The 15,663-nt window shown below is 41.7% G+C and overlaps 1 protein-coding gene across 1 annotated transcript in view; it reads right to left on the bottom strand.

The window, feature by feature from the left end:
- The window catches only part of LOC137839856 (small ribosomal subunit protein eS21-like), a 132,614-nt gene that overhangs the window by 87,552 nt on the left and 29,399 nt on the right, over positions 1-15,663 (bottom strand). Inside the window, exon 2 of the mRNA XM_068649694.1 lies at positions 13,872-13,951. Within this exon, the coding sequence (XP_068505795.1) occupies positions 13,872-13,921 (50 nt within the window). The 5' untranslated portion in view covers positions 13,922-13,951. The remainder of the gene's footprint in view (positions 1-13,871; positions 13,952-15,663) is intronic.

Raw genomic sequence — 15,663 nt, 5'->3', positions numbered from 1 at the left:
TTTTGTAGCTAGGCAGGACTTTTTGTATTTTGACCCTATTCCTTCACCATCCGTGTCACTCCAAATCATTAAATCCATCGAAATATTCGTCCTTTGTGTTCACTTCTAAACAACGCAGCTGCTGACTCCGGAAGTACATGCAGCGCTGGCGTCAGACTTGTCAGTTGCGGTTCCAGTTATTCCACAGGCCTATATAACTATATATAAACTATATATCAAATAACTAACATAAATAAAAATTGTATCAAACCATCCGTGTCACTCCAAATCATTAAATCCATCGAATTCTTCGTCCTCCGTATCACTTATAAACAACGTTGCTGCTGACTCTGGAAGTACATGTGGCGCTGACGTAAGACTCATTGTCAGTTGCGGCTTCAATTATTCCACAGGCCGAGTGTGCCCTCATGCGGTTAAAAGTGAAAATAACGTGATCAACTATACTATAGTCAGTAAGTAATGTGTTAATGACCAAGTAATAGTGTGTTAATAATTTCGCATATTATTTGCTCCTGATTATAAGTCGCACACCCGGCCAAACTATGAAAAAAAACTACAATTTATAGTCCGGAAAATACGGTACTCAGAATACTGTGTTTAGACTAGTGTGGCCACATAGAACATATTGATTTAGTAAATTTCCTAGTAGACTGTCCTTTTAGGTTGAGGTTCTGGGGTGGTTATGCTTGGTGGAAGTCTTACGTAAAAAAAAAAAACCAAACATCACTTCTGAACCCTCCAACCCCCAAAAAGGCATGTTTGTTGAGCCATTAAAATGTAATTGTCCATGAAAGCATGACATTTTCAACACTTTTAGTGGGTCAATTTGTAAAAATTCGGAGGCCGAACCTCGCGAGATGAGCCAAAAGAACCCGAGAAAACCCGACCGCGCGACCCCGATGCCGACTGACTCCGTTCGCTATTGTATTTTCGTTACTTTGAAGATTGTATTAAGCCCTAATCATGCCTCCAAAGAAAGCAAGTGGGAGCAGTAAAGCCATCCTAAAACACAGACGCTCTTAAAGCAATGCGACAGTGAGTGCCCGGCGCGCTGAGGTTGCGCGATCGGACCAAATTAAGCTCACTGCGCACTGAGGTCAACTTAAATTTTGGAAAGTACATCAGGACAGTATAAATATTTTCTAAATTTCAGCGACGGCTCTGTCACAATAATGCGACCAGCGCGGTGCAGTTGCGCGGTGCAGTTGCGTGGTGCAGTTGCGCGGTTGGCGGCGCGCTACGGTTGCGCGTTCGGCAGTGCGCGGCAGTTGCGTGTTCGGACAAAAATGCGCAAATGAAAAAATGCTTAGAAAAGACGGGGTTTTTTTTTGTCTTGGAACGGATACATTTTTTTCCCATTATTTGTAATGGGAAAAATAGATTCGGGATTCGACCGATTAACTTCTCGAACCACCTTCTGAAACGGATTGTGGTTGAAAACCGAGGTTTGACTGTATTTGTATTAATCAATGGAAACACTGTTTTTTAAATTATTATTTTTATTTTCTTTTTAAAGCTCTGCGAGCAACCGGATCATCGGAGCCAAGGACCACGCTTCCGTACAGATCAACATAGCAGAGGTAATCTTTTTCCAACTTACCGTATTTTTGGCACAATAAGGCACTTGGGGTTAAAAGGCACAATTGCAGGGTCTGTTTTGTATTTAATCCACACATAGAGCGCATTATCGGGCCTATTTATGGCATGACTTATGGTAAACAAAAAGTTATAGGACCAAGACACTGAGATTGGTTGTACTTTATTCTACTGTTTAACCATGTACTCTGTGTACTCACATTATTGTTAATAGATATTTATATGCAAATCCGTCCAAGTCCATGACTTCTGTATCCAAATTAAACAATTGGGCAAGTTTGCCATGAAACATGCCAAGTTCCATATTGTCTTGTCGTCACGTTGCTCTTCTGCAATGATCCTGGCTTTCCAGAAAGCTCTAATTGTGCCTTGTAAGCAGTGTTCCCTCTAATTTTTCAAGTGACTGTGCAAACACACAAGCTCCCTGTGCACACTGTGGACCACTGTGTGCAACACCAGAATGAATGAATGAATGAACAAACAAATAAATAAATAAATAAATAAATAAATAAATAAATAAATATTGTCAATGAGAACTTTAACTTGCTCGGGGTCGGATTTTGTTTTGTGTGACAGCTCGTTCCTTTTCTGTCGATCTTTTGCGTTCTTTGCAATAACGTACCGATCCGCTCTCCCATCTTGAGTCTTTGTACAATTCTAACAGCTTTCAAATGACATTTCTGCTGAATGTGACGCGCGAGGTAGTCCAACTTCCATTTCTTCCGTATTTTTCCCTCCGTAAACTCGCCCGCCTCTTAGGCTTCACTGCATGTTTTGCAGAGGAGACCTTTCTCATTCAAAAAGAGAAACTCTCACCCAGTTTCACTGTTTCCTCTTGTAGTTGCACACACTCCGACAGCCATCCAAACTTAAAAGAAGCATCTCTTATTTATTTTGGCTTGGCGAGTGGATGTGTCGCTGCTCATTCGTTTCGCCATGATTAGCTAATTTAGCATTTGCATCGCTTGACTCTGCCGCGCTGCATGGATAGGCAGGATACATATGTGTCATACATATACTATGTAGCCTAAGTGAAACATATCATTGGCTGGACAACTGTCAATTACTGATTTACACTACAAAAAGGCACAGAAAGAAAATCATTCATCCACTTAATTAGATTAGAGTACGTCTAACAGTAGATCTTAATCAATCAGTTTATGCTGAATTGTATTTTGTGCGCAGCATGTAATTTCATGTGCGCCAAGACTGCACGACCAGTCCGCAATTGCGCAGCTTAGAGGGAACACTGCTCGTAAGCACGTCTCTTTGTCTATGCCAGGGTTCGGCAACCCAAAATGTTCAAAGGGCCATATTGGCCCAAAAAAAACAAAAAACATACCTGTCTGGAGCCTTAAAAATCTAAAAGCCTTTTATAATGCAACATAGTGTCAATACATAAGTTGTATGCCTACTATTAAAATAATCTAAAGAAAAATAGTGGTGTCAATTTGATCACTTCTTCTTGCGGCCCATTAGAGTTCACGTACTTGCATAGCAGCGGTGTCTGTTCGATATCGGTCACGTCACTCGACTCACCCATCACAGGCAATTGAAAAAGCTGTAGCTGAATTGATGTCCTTGAGCTTGAAAGACTGCATCCATGCGGTTCGACAATGATTCATATTGATGAAATCATCAGGAAAGAATGCAGTCTTGCGTGCCTCTCAAGAGTTCAAGATTTTTTGGTTTTGTCTTCCAAGCGTCCGCCATCATTCTACCCCAAACATGCTCAATGATGTTCGTGTCTGGTGACTGGGCTGGCCAGTACTGGAGCACCTTGATCTAGAACAAGGGCGTTCTATTCAGCCTACTCATACCCCCACTCTGTTTCTCTTAATAAATATGCCCTTGCAGGAAGGAGGGTTCAGACTTCATTCCTTCAACGGGTGAAATCTCCACCTGCAGGTGTCTAAAAGGACTTGCTTGTCTCCCGTGTGGTTCTTGCAAAATAAGTTAGAGTGAGCACAACTCTAACACCTTTTATGATTGGTGTTAGAGATTTGCTCACTCGCAGGGATGTTTTTTCACTTGTTGAATATGAACGTAACAGTTAAAATCCACCTGTTTTTCACCATCTGAACGAGTGGCTATTTTGCTCACCAGTTTTCTAAAGCTGAACTGCGATTGTTTTTGACTTGAGACCTGGCAACTGTGATGTCATTTTTAGTCGGCAGCGAGTGGCAATATGGTTGCCCCCCTGTGATGGATAAGAACGAGTGAATTTTGTTACTTATCTCATTCCAAGGACGCAATATTAATAAGAATGATGTATTTCGGCTCCTGTGGGCATATATAACATATTTTAAATAAAATGTTGGGTTGAGTTACCCTTTAATAGGAGTGGAGCGCACTCTTGCTCTCTGAACATGCCTACTCACAGAGTAGTGCTACTTTGCTGGAGCACATCCTCGCACTCTGGGCAGTAGTCATGGACACCCTGAACTGGTTGTCACCAAATCGCGGGACACACATAGACGAATAACCATTAACACTCAAACCTACAGACAATTTATAGTCGTCAGTCGGCCTACCATGCACGTCTATTCAACATTGGAGAACATTGGAATACCAGGAGGAAACCCAGGCAGGCATGGGGAGAACATGCGAGCTCCACTCAGAAAGTCCGTAGCCGAAATTGGACCCACAACCTGTACATTTGCTGCCAAATAAAAAGTTTTACTGGGTTAATTGTAGTACATACTGTTGGGTTGACAACATTTATCTGAAATCAATCTCAGAGGCGGTAGGTCTTTTTGGCTTAGCGTTTTCTTCTGAAGGGCGCACCCCAAACACACGCAACAAGTGTGGCTGAGATCCGCGCTCTGCTCGAATTTAGCCGTGCCTTTTATTGAGAGAGAAACAAAGGGGCAAGTGTACATGATCGGGTAGGTTCCCAGGCAGGAAGTACATTCCATAGTTATCTCATTACCACAGAACAAATGGGATACTCTTATGGACGGAGCAGTATGGACGTCTCATGACTATTAGCTTAACAAAGACCTAGTCTTAGTGGCCCTGGGAATACATCCCTGTGCCGTACTCATGACTTCAACTTAAATAAGACCTCTGTCTGCTTCACCCATCCCATGACAATCATGATCTGAACATGTCTAGCTAACTATGGGGCTTATTGTATAGCGCGGCTAATGACTCCAGTCATTAGCCGGCCATATGCCCCCAAGTCATTTTCAGAAGGCTAGATGGTCACATACTGCGGAGAATCTTGCACACAAAAGTAGATACATAGAATCCAATGATAAAAAGTATATCATTTCCAACACATACCGTAATTTCCGGTGTACAAGCCGCGACTTTTTTCCAAAATTTTGAACCCTGCGGCTTATAGTCAGGTGCGTCTTATATAAGATTTTTTTCGTGATTTTTGTGATGACTTGATCACTTTTACTCTTAACACTATTATATACAGTAAAAGCTACAAAACAAACTGACAAATAAGTCGTTTTCAAATCAGACGAGTAAAAACTGGTCAAATATTTTTTTAAAAAGATATTAAAAGTGAAGACAATTTGCAATTCTAGTAATGACACATGAATTTGATGCACAATTTGTCTTCGCGGGCCTTATAGAATGATGTGGCGGGCCGTATCTGGCCCCCGGGCCTTGAGTTTGACACCTGTGCTCTGAACCCTTTCTCTTACTCTGCCATGTGACTCAGAGATTACACAAAACAGTGGCGCTGTTTGGACCATCTGCATTGTATTAAAACCTAATCAATCAGCATTTAAATTCAATTCTTATGATATTTTGCTCATCAAAAACAAGTTGTAATGAATGTGAACTTTTAATGCATTTTATTCAGAAGGTTACTTTGAACCCTGAGGCTTAAATGGCGATGCGGCGTACTTATGGAGTTTTACGGCCTCCGGCCTCCAGGGGGCGCTCTAGCAGGAAGCAAGAGCGAGACAGAAGAAGAAGAGATAATGCGCCGAAGAACACTTGCTAGTTTGTGTTTACAACATTCCGCGCATCACGCAGAACGCGATCCAGACGGACATTACTGAAAGGAAGCTTTTATACACAAACCGTCATTATGGGGGACAAAAGAAATGCATATGATGCCGCTTTTAAGCTAAAGGCAGTTGATGTTGATGACATTGTGTTGCGGCACCCTTTTCTTTATTTCGTGGTCCCGTCTACTCTGGAGCTATACGTGTCGCTCGCTAGTTTAATGTAATTTAGCGCTTCGTGCATGAATAAGATTAGCATGAACAGACCCTCATCATGGAAAATGCTAGAAGAAATGGATAAAAACGATGATGAAAGAGATACTGAGAAAGTGTGTGGCGAAGGATAGCTAACGCTATTCCAATCGGAAATTGAGGAGGAAGACTTTGATGGTTTCAGTGCACAGGAGGAAGATGAAGACGATGAAGCTCTTTTTTTTACTTTTACTTTAACCAGCCCTGTGAGTGCTGTGCTATCGTGTTGCTGCTATGTTACCGCCGCGTCTCAGTGACTTTTACCGGTATGTTTGATTTAATCAAACCCCATTAGTGCTGTGTTACTTCCGTGTTGCTGCGGTATTACTGCCGCATCACAGGCAGTGTTTGGAAAGAAATGTTAAGGTATGTTATTAAAACTTTAAAAAAGCTTTCTGTGTCCAGTATTTCTTTGTTAATAACTCGCGTGCACACTTCCGTGTTGCTGCGGTACTACTGCTGCGTCACAGGCAATGTTTAGAAAGACATATTAAAGCATGTTATTCAAACATTTAAACGGCTTTCTGTGTACTGTCTTTCTTTGTAAAAAACTCATGTGCACGTGTGGCTTATAGTCCGGTGCGGCTTATGTAAGAAAAAAACTAAAATATCCCCGAATTTTAGCTGGTGCGGCTTATACACCGGTGTGGTTTATATACCGGAAATTACGGTAATGGTATGTAGAATGCTTAAAGTAGCTTTTTACTCACGCATGCACAATGCAATGAGGCATTATGGGAAGTCCAAGTTTGAGCGTACTCGCAAATACGTTTGAACGTGTTTTAGACAAGTGTTAGGACTAACGACGTGAGAGGCAACTACGTTTATAACGCCATTATACTTTTCCAGTGCCGGATAATCTCAATTAATCTAGTAATTGTTATAACGCCGTTACCGTTTCTAAACATGAAATGTGGCGCGTTACTTATCTGCTTGGGACTCGTCAACACGCAATGTAAAAAGGCTTACGCTTCTCTTCAAATTAACTTTTGATTCTCTACGCCGGTGTTTCCCAACCACTGTCCCGCGGCACACTGGTATGCCGTGAGAGATGTTCAGCTGTGCCGTGGGTTTGTCCAATATTAATTATGGAGCGCATTGTAAACAGGATCGCCAAACCACTCGTCAGTTCGCGCAAGGCCTGGTCAGCCACTTGCTAATCGAGAATCGGAGAATCTTGAGATTTCATATTGTCTCGGTCTGATTGTATTGCATCAGCACATATTCAGTTTATGCTGTGTGCTTTTGCTGACAGTGACAGACAACTATGACGGTTGTGGTGCGTTTGTGGTCCAATGGAAATCAGAGCACACAGTTCATCCGGAGAACCTGGATTGGTTATTTTTCACATACATAAAATAAACAGTCAAGTTGAGACACCTCGACTGTGATGATAGCCACTGAGCTGCTGTCAGAACAGCAAGTGACTTTTTTCTTATGGTTGCAATATTTATAGACCTAGTATAAAACGGTAAACAATATCACGTTGATTCTTTTATTTTAATCACAATCACTTTAAATAGTTTATTTCTTACACCGTCTAAAACCTTTTTAAAAAAAACTGTCACTTTTATTTTAAAAAAGGAATACAAGTTAAAGAATACTTAGTATTTATTTCTATTAAGTTATTCGACTCTCCATACATATATAGGAATAGGACTTCACGTCTTTCGTTGTAATATAACTGATTTTAATGTAGGAGCTTAACAGATTTTTGTTGGCGGTGTGCCGCGAGATTTTTTTCCAATGAAAAGGTGTGCCGTGAATGAAAAAAGGTTGGGAAACACTGCTCTACGCCTCATGTCAGCCAAATAGCTTCGGGAATGTGTCGTAACATTATGTGCAATGGAATGCCGAGCCTTTGATTTGGGGAAAACAATGAAATCGAGAAAATGATCATCATCGCCGTCCGTCCTCATCCCTAGCTGTGTAATGCTTCTCTGTATCTATACTGGGATAAAACACAACCGGAGTGGGCTTGCAGGTCTTTTGAGTGAGGAACTTGGCATCCTTGGTATGTTTTTACTTTTTGCTTAGTTCGTTTTTCTCCTGTTGGACTGTACGAAGACCCAACATTGTTTACATGACCATCAGTGTTCGCTCTAATTTTTCAAGTGTCTGTGCAAACACAAGCTCCCTGTGTACACTGTGGACCACTGTATGCAACACCAGGTTAAATAAATAAATACAGTCAAACCTCCGTTTTCGAACGTCCCGGTTCTCGAACAAATCGGAATTCGAACAAAAAATTCGAGATTTTTTTTGCTTCGGTTGTCAAACAAAATTCGTAGGTCGAACCTCACGAGATAAGCTGAAAGGACCCGAGAAAACCCGACTGCGCGGCCTGGATGCCGACTGACTCCGTTCGCTATTGTATTTTAGTTACTTTGAGGATTGTATTCACCCCTAATCATGCCTCCACAGAAAACAAGTGGGAGCAGTAAAGCCATCCTAAAACACAAAGACGCTCTTAAAGCAATGCGACAGTGAGCGCCCGGCGCGCTGCGATTGCGCGATCGGACCAAATTAAGATCCCTGTGCACTGAGGTCCACTTAAATTTTGGAAACTACATCAAATATTTTATAGATTTCAGCGACGGCTCTGTCACAATATTGCGACCAGCGCGGTGCAGTTGCGTGGTCGGCGGCGCGCTATGGTTGCGCTGGAGTTGCGCGATCGGACAAAAATGCGCAAATGAAAAAAAATGCTTAAAAAGGGCGGGTTTTTTTTTAGTCTTGGAACAGATTATTTTTTTTTCCATTATTTGTAATGGGAAAAATAGATTCGGGATTCGACCGATTCACTTCTCGAACCGCCTTCTGGAACGGATTGTGGTCGAAAACCGAGTTTTGACTGGATTGTCAATGAGAACTTTAACTTGCTCGGGGTCGGGTTTTGTTTTGTGTGACAGTTCGTTCCTTTTCTGTCTGTCTTTTGCGCTCTCTCGCAATAAAGCAATAAAGTAATGTGCCATCTTGAGTCTTTGTACAATTCCAACAGCTTTCAAATGACATTTCTGCTGAATGTGACGCTTGAGGTAGTCCAACTTCCGTTCCTTCCATATTTCTCCCTCCGTAAACTCGCCCGCCACTTTGCCTTCACTGCATGTTTTGCAGAGGAGACCTTTCTCATTCAAAACCTGGTGATCCTGAAAGGGGGATCCTTCCATCTGTGGTGCCTTCTCAAGGTTTCTCATTTTCCCCTGGCAGGTTTTTTTTTGGGTTTTTCCTTGCCCTTTTGGGAGCTTAAGATCAGGGGATGCCTATTGTCATGTAACATGGGGGTAGAGATGGCGCAAATGGTAGAATATGGATTGTTCACAGGAATAAATTGGCAGAGCTGAAATTCCAAATTTGTCCAAAAGATGGCGCCAGACCAAAACGTGAGACCAAAAGAGGAGCCAATAAGCTAAACATGGTAAAATAGAAATAAAAGAGTAGCACGGTGTCAGAGTGTGAGTCACGCATGGAAGCACAAATGTGATTTTTATTTTTTTCATTTTTTTGCTTGGCTAAAATTGTATTCTGTAACCGCTTTAAGCAATATTATTTGTCAATTCGATCAAGAGACCCGTCACTATGAGAATAGGGGCGTGACATAAATTGTTTGGAGAAGCACAAATGTGATTTTTATTTTTTGATTTTTTTGCTTGGCTAAAAATGTATTCTGTAACTGCTTTAAGCAATATTATTTGTCAATTTGATCAAGAAACCCGTCACTATGAGAATAGTGGCGTGACATAAATTGTTTAGAAAAGTAGGTCAAGGGTTTGGATTTTTATTTCAGAGTTAATTGAAGCGTAACTTTAAAAAGTTATTTTCATGTAACAGAAAGAGAAGAAAAGGGGAAGTGAAAGGTTTTACCACTAGCTGTGCATTTGGTGGAAAGTACTGCGTGGTCAGGGCGGAAACAGCTGCTGAAGGCCACAGATAACCAAGCGTGGGGAAACTGGCCAGTTCCCTCTATGGGCGTGGGAAAACTGGCCAGTTCCCTCTATAGGCGTGAGAAAGCTGGCCAGTCCCTTCTATAGGCGTGGGAAAACTGGGCAGTCTTACCCTATAGGGAAAGTACAGGAGAAAAGAAAGGGGAGGGGGGGACGGAAAGGTCTATAAAAGGTCCTGCAGGAGCAGCTTCAGGGCTTTTTCCCCCAAAAGAGCGCTCATACGTGAAGAGGCCCGGAGGAGTTTCAAGATTTTTTTTCTAAAGTCCCAAAGATCTTTGTGTGAGACGCAGGATCGCTGGACTGAAATTAACTTGGATTTACTCCCAAAAATTGGACTGGACAACTTTATATGAGAATTAGGTGAGGATGACCGGTTTTATGTATTTTAGCGAGAGGGGGGAATAGTCATCGGGCCGCCGGCTTCCTCGTGGCCAGCCTGTTTCTCTAATTTGGATTTTAGAAGCAAGATCGAACTGATCACTCGACTTTGCTTCCACCAAAAATAGCACGCAGCTGGTATTTACCTCTTCCCTTTTTTATGAGCTGTGTTTTGCAATCGAATTGTTCTGGGATTGAATGATTTTATTAACACGGGTATCAGTGAGTGAAATTGTTCAGTTTCTGGAGTAATTGAGATTTGTAATTCTACTCCATGTTTCTACAATAAATGTGTTTTGTATATTACTTACTTCGTTGTGCGCGGATTTGTACTGAATATGCAACCGAAGGCTCAGGCCCGCTTCCCCTTTTTGACGGGCCGCGGAAAAATTAACTCCGAGAAAGTTGGAGAATTAAATAACTTTCGTAAATATTTAAGGGAGGAGTGGATTTCGTTAAAAGTGAATTGTTGGAAATTTACTTCTTCTAAATAAAATAACGACGACGGTTAAAATAAATCATTGGAGTTGGAGGAGGATAAAAGTATTTCGATTGTCCGTCGGGCGCGGCCCAGTTCCTAAATTTGTCGGACCGCGGCAAAAAGTTAAACGGGACACGATCAAAAAATAGACTTGCCTTCTAAAGTAATTATTGGGCAAATCTAAATAAAGCACGACATTTTTATCCGGTTTAAGAAAGTTGTTATTCTTTTTAAAGCAATTAAGAGGGGTGAAGAACTCCGACGGTTAAGTGCTAGATCTACGTGTACGAAGTTAGAATTAATCATATAAAGTGCATTGATTTTCTTCTTAAATGCTATTATTGTCACACTTTTAGTAATTCGATTCTCTTTCGAATAAAAAAGTTGGTCGGCTCGCTGCATGAGCGACCAAGTGGAACGGACCCATATCAACATTTACTTCGGCAAAACTAGTGCTTGGGTGCGCTATACAAACGAATCCCTGAGGTCTTAACAAAGACATCTAAAAAATATCCGTAACGAATAAGAACTTCAAACATTAGCGGGGAGCCATCAATACGATGCGGTCACTTCGAAGTCCTGCCTCAAATTGAGTTACTCGGCACGAGCTTCGGGTGACTTGAGAGGGATTGGCGTCGTACAGAAATTAGATTGATTCCGGTGGAGTTAATTTAACTCGGGTGGTTAGATTACGGACGAATCTCCGAACCCGGCTAAAACAAACTCGTTACCGGGAAGCCGGGGGCACCTTAATCCAAGAGGTGCGTTTGACACTATTCATGTCTGTACTCCCAAAAATGCGACTTGTACTCCGGTGCGACATGTTTTTGCTTCTTCTTTATTATGCATTTTTACAGCTGGTGCAACCTGTACTCCAGAGCGACTTGTAGTCTGGAAAATACGGTAATATTGCAGCACACACTAGGCTTGTGACAAGAACCAATAACGTGTTAATAAATAAACGTGTTATTTATTTTATACTTACTTGAATAACTGTTAGTATCAGGGATGAGAACGGAAAATGTGAAAAAACACTGAAAAATAGCCAGTGTCTGGGGGCCGTATGCCCCCATTAGGGGGCCGCAGGGGGCCAGGGGCAGCGCCCCGGAGGGGGCCCAGGGGGGCTAAGCTCCTGGATTTTGGCAGTATAGCAACCCCAAAACCATTAATTTTATCACTCAATTTCAACAGTTTTGTTAAAAAAATATTCCTGCTTGGTTGGCTACCAAGGTGAATATAATACATCAAAATGGCACAATCCATTCTGGAGTTTTTCCTTTTAATGAAAACTGTTCATTTTTTGCATCATACATCGACAACCACATAGCTTATCAAACGGGGATGAGAATGCCAAATGTGAAAAAACACTGAAAAGTAGCCGGTCTGGGGCGGGCCGATGATATGTATATCCCTAGATCTATCTAACTAAATAACTCGTCTACAAGAGATGAAAACCCAATCGCAAGTTCACATTGAGGCGGTGTAAAAACACTTAGTTCTCCGCGTAAGTTAACAAATAGAAATGATGTGACGAAAGTAGCGCCAAAATGCTGCCAAAAATAAGGCGGATGTTGTTGCATACTGCTGCCAGTCAGTTAGGTTTAGAGAGGAAAGCCGATTTCCGTAAGATGCCGTCGCGGCAGGCGGGCGAATGCTCGCGAGTCGCCGAGGCTAACGTTGCCTGGCCGCATCTAATCCGCCCCATATATAAACAACATTTTCCCAATGGATTTCACGATTCACTTAAACGATTACTTACTTTCGACGGAAAAAACACGGAAATCTGCGGATCCGCGGAAAATTCTCATCCCTGTAATATGTTACGGCAGGCTTGTTCTCAGCTCCTCATTTGTATTTATGTAACGTTAGCATAGCGTGTATTATTTAGCCTGTCTGTTCTTGGTGTTGGATTTTGTCCAATAAAGTTACCCCAAAAATGTGACTTGTACTCCGGTGCGACACTTTTTTTTCCCTTCTACTTTATTATGCATTTTACAGCCGGTGCAACTTGTACTCCAGACCGACTTGTAGTATGGAAAATATGGTAATATTGCGGCACACATTAGGCTTGTCACAAGAACCAATACTTCCGGTACCAATTTGGTACCAACATTCAAAAACTACGTCGATACCTGCTTTTTGTGGTACCGTCAGAACTGAATATTTAACTTTTCACTCTGCAAGTTGTGGATTCTTGCCGGAACTGAAAAGGACAGTATACGCACGCGAGCAGCAGTCAGCGGCGCTGAAAAGAAGAAAACTTTCGGTCTTTCATAATAATGGCTTCAGCAAGTGGCAGTGGAAGTCCAACATGGCGGGTCGTTGAGAAGCCAGGTCGCTCAAAGAGTCGTGTGTGGAAAATTTTTTCATTCAAGGGGGATGCAACCGGAGCAATTATAGATTCGTCCGTTTACTATCACTGTTGTGCCATGTTACGTTATAAATACGTTATCCCAAATATGCCTAAATGCCGTCATTTTGGCATGAGTCAGCTGGGGTGATTTGGTTGCCAAATGTTAGAGATTTGCTCACTCCAACTTATTTTGCAAGAACCACACGGGAGACAGGCAAGTTCTTTTAGACACCTGCAGGTGGAGAGTTCACTCGTTGAAGGAATGAAGTCTGTCTCTCCCAACTGCAGGGACATATTTATTAGGAAGAACAGAGTGGGGGTGAGAGTGGGCTGAATAGAAAGCCCTTGTCCTCTAGTCTAAACATCTCAGCGGATGTTTTACGATCTTGTGATAAGGAGGACAAGGTAAGGTATTTATTACCGGTTGCATTCCAACATAATCCTATGATAAAGATTACCTGGAAAACCCTAACACCAAATGTAGTTAATGTCAAACACATAGACAAAGTGCGCATACAAAGGCTCAAATATGCAAAATTACGTTTGGGCACATGTTGAAGGTATGTGCGCAAGTCTTCCTGGCTATAGCAGATGGATTAGTGATTTTAAAAGTAAGTCGATTCTGTTTTTTACCATGATACCAAATTAGTATCGAGAATTGTGGAAAATCACAGGTATTGGTACCGACGACTGAAATTCTGGTATCGTGACAACCCTGGCACACACACATAAATATGTCAACGGGGCAAATTGCTAGTCCGTGGGGGTTGACAGTGTGCTCATTGTGTGAAGCCAGTCTTTCCATCCTGGCCTCCAAATATCTCAACCATTGTCCCCTTCAAGGATTGACGTTCGACAAGCGCATTTTAAGTACCACAACCATTACATTTGCTCACCATTTACGAGGGACGTAGAGGTCCACAAATTCACCAGCGTCATTCTGCATGTTGATTAGCAGGTCGTCTGCAAAGCAAAGCTGCAGAGAATATTTTATGTCAACAATTTCACTACACACTCCAATACTTCCATTCATCCATCCATCTTGATGCACACATTCAAAATAGCCACAGCAGTGCGTTTTAATATAATTGGCTCACATGACCTGGGAGCTATTGAGCAAAAACGCTATTAACAGTATTAATTCATTGAAAAGAATTTAAGCATTCATCACATAGAGCCTATTTGGAACTATCATCCTTCACAGTTTGGGGTCAAAAAGTCACATGACATGGAGCTATTGAGCTAAAGCGCTAACATTTATAGTCATAAATTCACAAAAAATATTTGAAGCATTCGAATGATATTATGAGGTGTATCTCAACCAGCCTATGTGGACTATCATCCTGCACAGTTGGGGGTTAATAGGTCACATGACCTGAGAGCTATTGAGCTACACCGCTAATATTTACAGTCATGAATTCACTCAAAATATTCGTAGCTTTGGAATGAAATTCTAAGAGGTGCATCTCAACCAGACCATGTGGGGCTATTATCCTTCAGTTTGAAGTCAATAGGTCACATGACCTGGGAGCTATTCAGCCTCTTAGATCTTCATTCCAATGGTTCAAATATTTTTAATGAATTTATTACTGTAAATATTAGAATTTTAGCTCAATAGCTTCCAGGTCATGTTACCTATTGACCCAAAACAGTGGAGGACGATAGTCCCAAATGGGCTGGTTGAGATACACCTCCTAGAATTTCATTTGAATGCCTGCTTGTTTTAAAATTGAATTTATTACTGGAAATAGAATTTTACCTCAATAGCTCCCAGATCATGTGACCTATTGACCCCAAACTGTTGGATGATAGTCCCACATGGGCTGGTTGTGATACACCACTTAGAACTTTATTCCAATGCTTCAAATATTTTAAATGAATTCATAACTGTGAATATTTGCATTTTTCCTCAATAGCTCCTGAGTCATGTGACCTAATGGCCCGTGACATTGCAGGATGGTCGTCCCACATGGCCTGGTTGAGATATACATATTTTCAGTTGAATGCTTATTATTTTATCCGATTTATTACTGTAAATGAGCATTTTAACTCAATAGCTCACAGGTCATGTAACGTTTTGACCGCAAAAATTGCAGGATGATAGTCCCATGTTGAATGCTCCTCAGATTTTTTTAAGAATTTGTTAATTTGATATACACTGATGAGATTTACACATTTATCATTTGGAAAAAAAACGGACGCGTTTACATGTTATCACACTATGCTTTCCCTTCGATCTCTTTAACGGCATTTACATGCTATCGTAATGCAATGCTTTCCCTTCGCTCTCTATACCGGCGCTTACATACTATAGCACTGCCCTGCTTTTCCTTCGCTCTCTTTTAACGTAAAGCCTATAATATGGGCACGCTTCCCGTGCGACTGGCTTGATCGCAGTGTTACCTGGAAGCGAGTCGAACCGTTAAAGCCAGAATTAAACCCAGAACGTCTGCACTGCGAGACGGACGTGCTAACTAGTGCGTCAACGTGCCACCCCAACCCCTTTCTCGGCTAAATCGCAATCTCGTAGAATGCAATGTGCCAATGCGTGGGGGTGTAAAACTGACCAGAAGACTCTTAGCATAGCAACTAACATGTGGAACGTCCACGCGTACCGGCGTGGAAACTGTCAATTAAACTGCATTTTAACTTTTTGTCCTCTAAACAAACACACACAGTAACGCTATC

This window comes from Syngnathus scovelli, unplaced genomic scaffold (genome assembly GCF_024217435.2).
Source record: "Syngnathus scovelli strain Florida unplaced genomic scaffold, RoL_Ssco_1.2 HiC_scaffold_23, whole genome shotgun sequence".
Lineage (NCBI taxonomy): Eukaryota > Metazoa > Chordata > Actinopteri > Syngnathiformes > Syngnathidae > Syngnathus > Syngnathus scovelli.
This window is presented reverse-complemented; position numbering and strand designations above follow the sequence as displayed.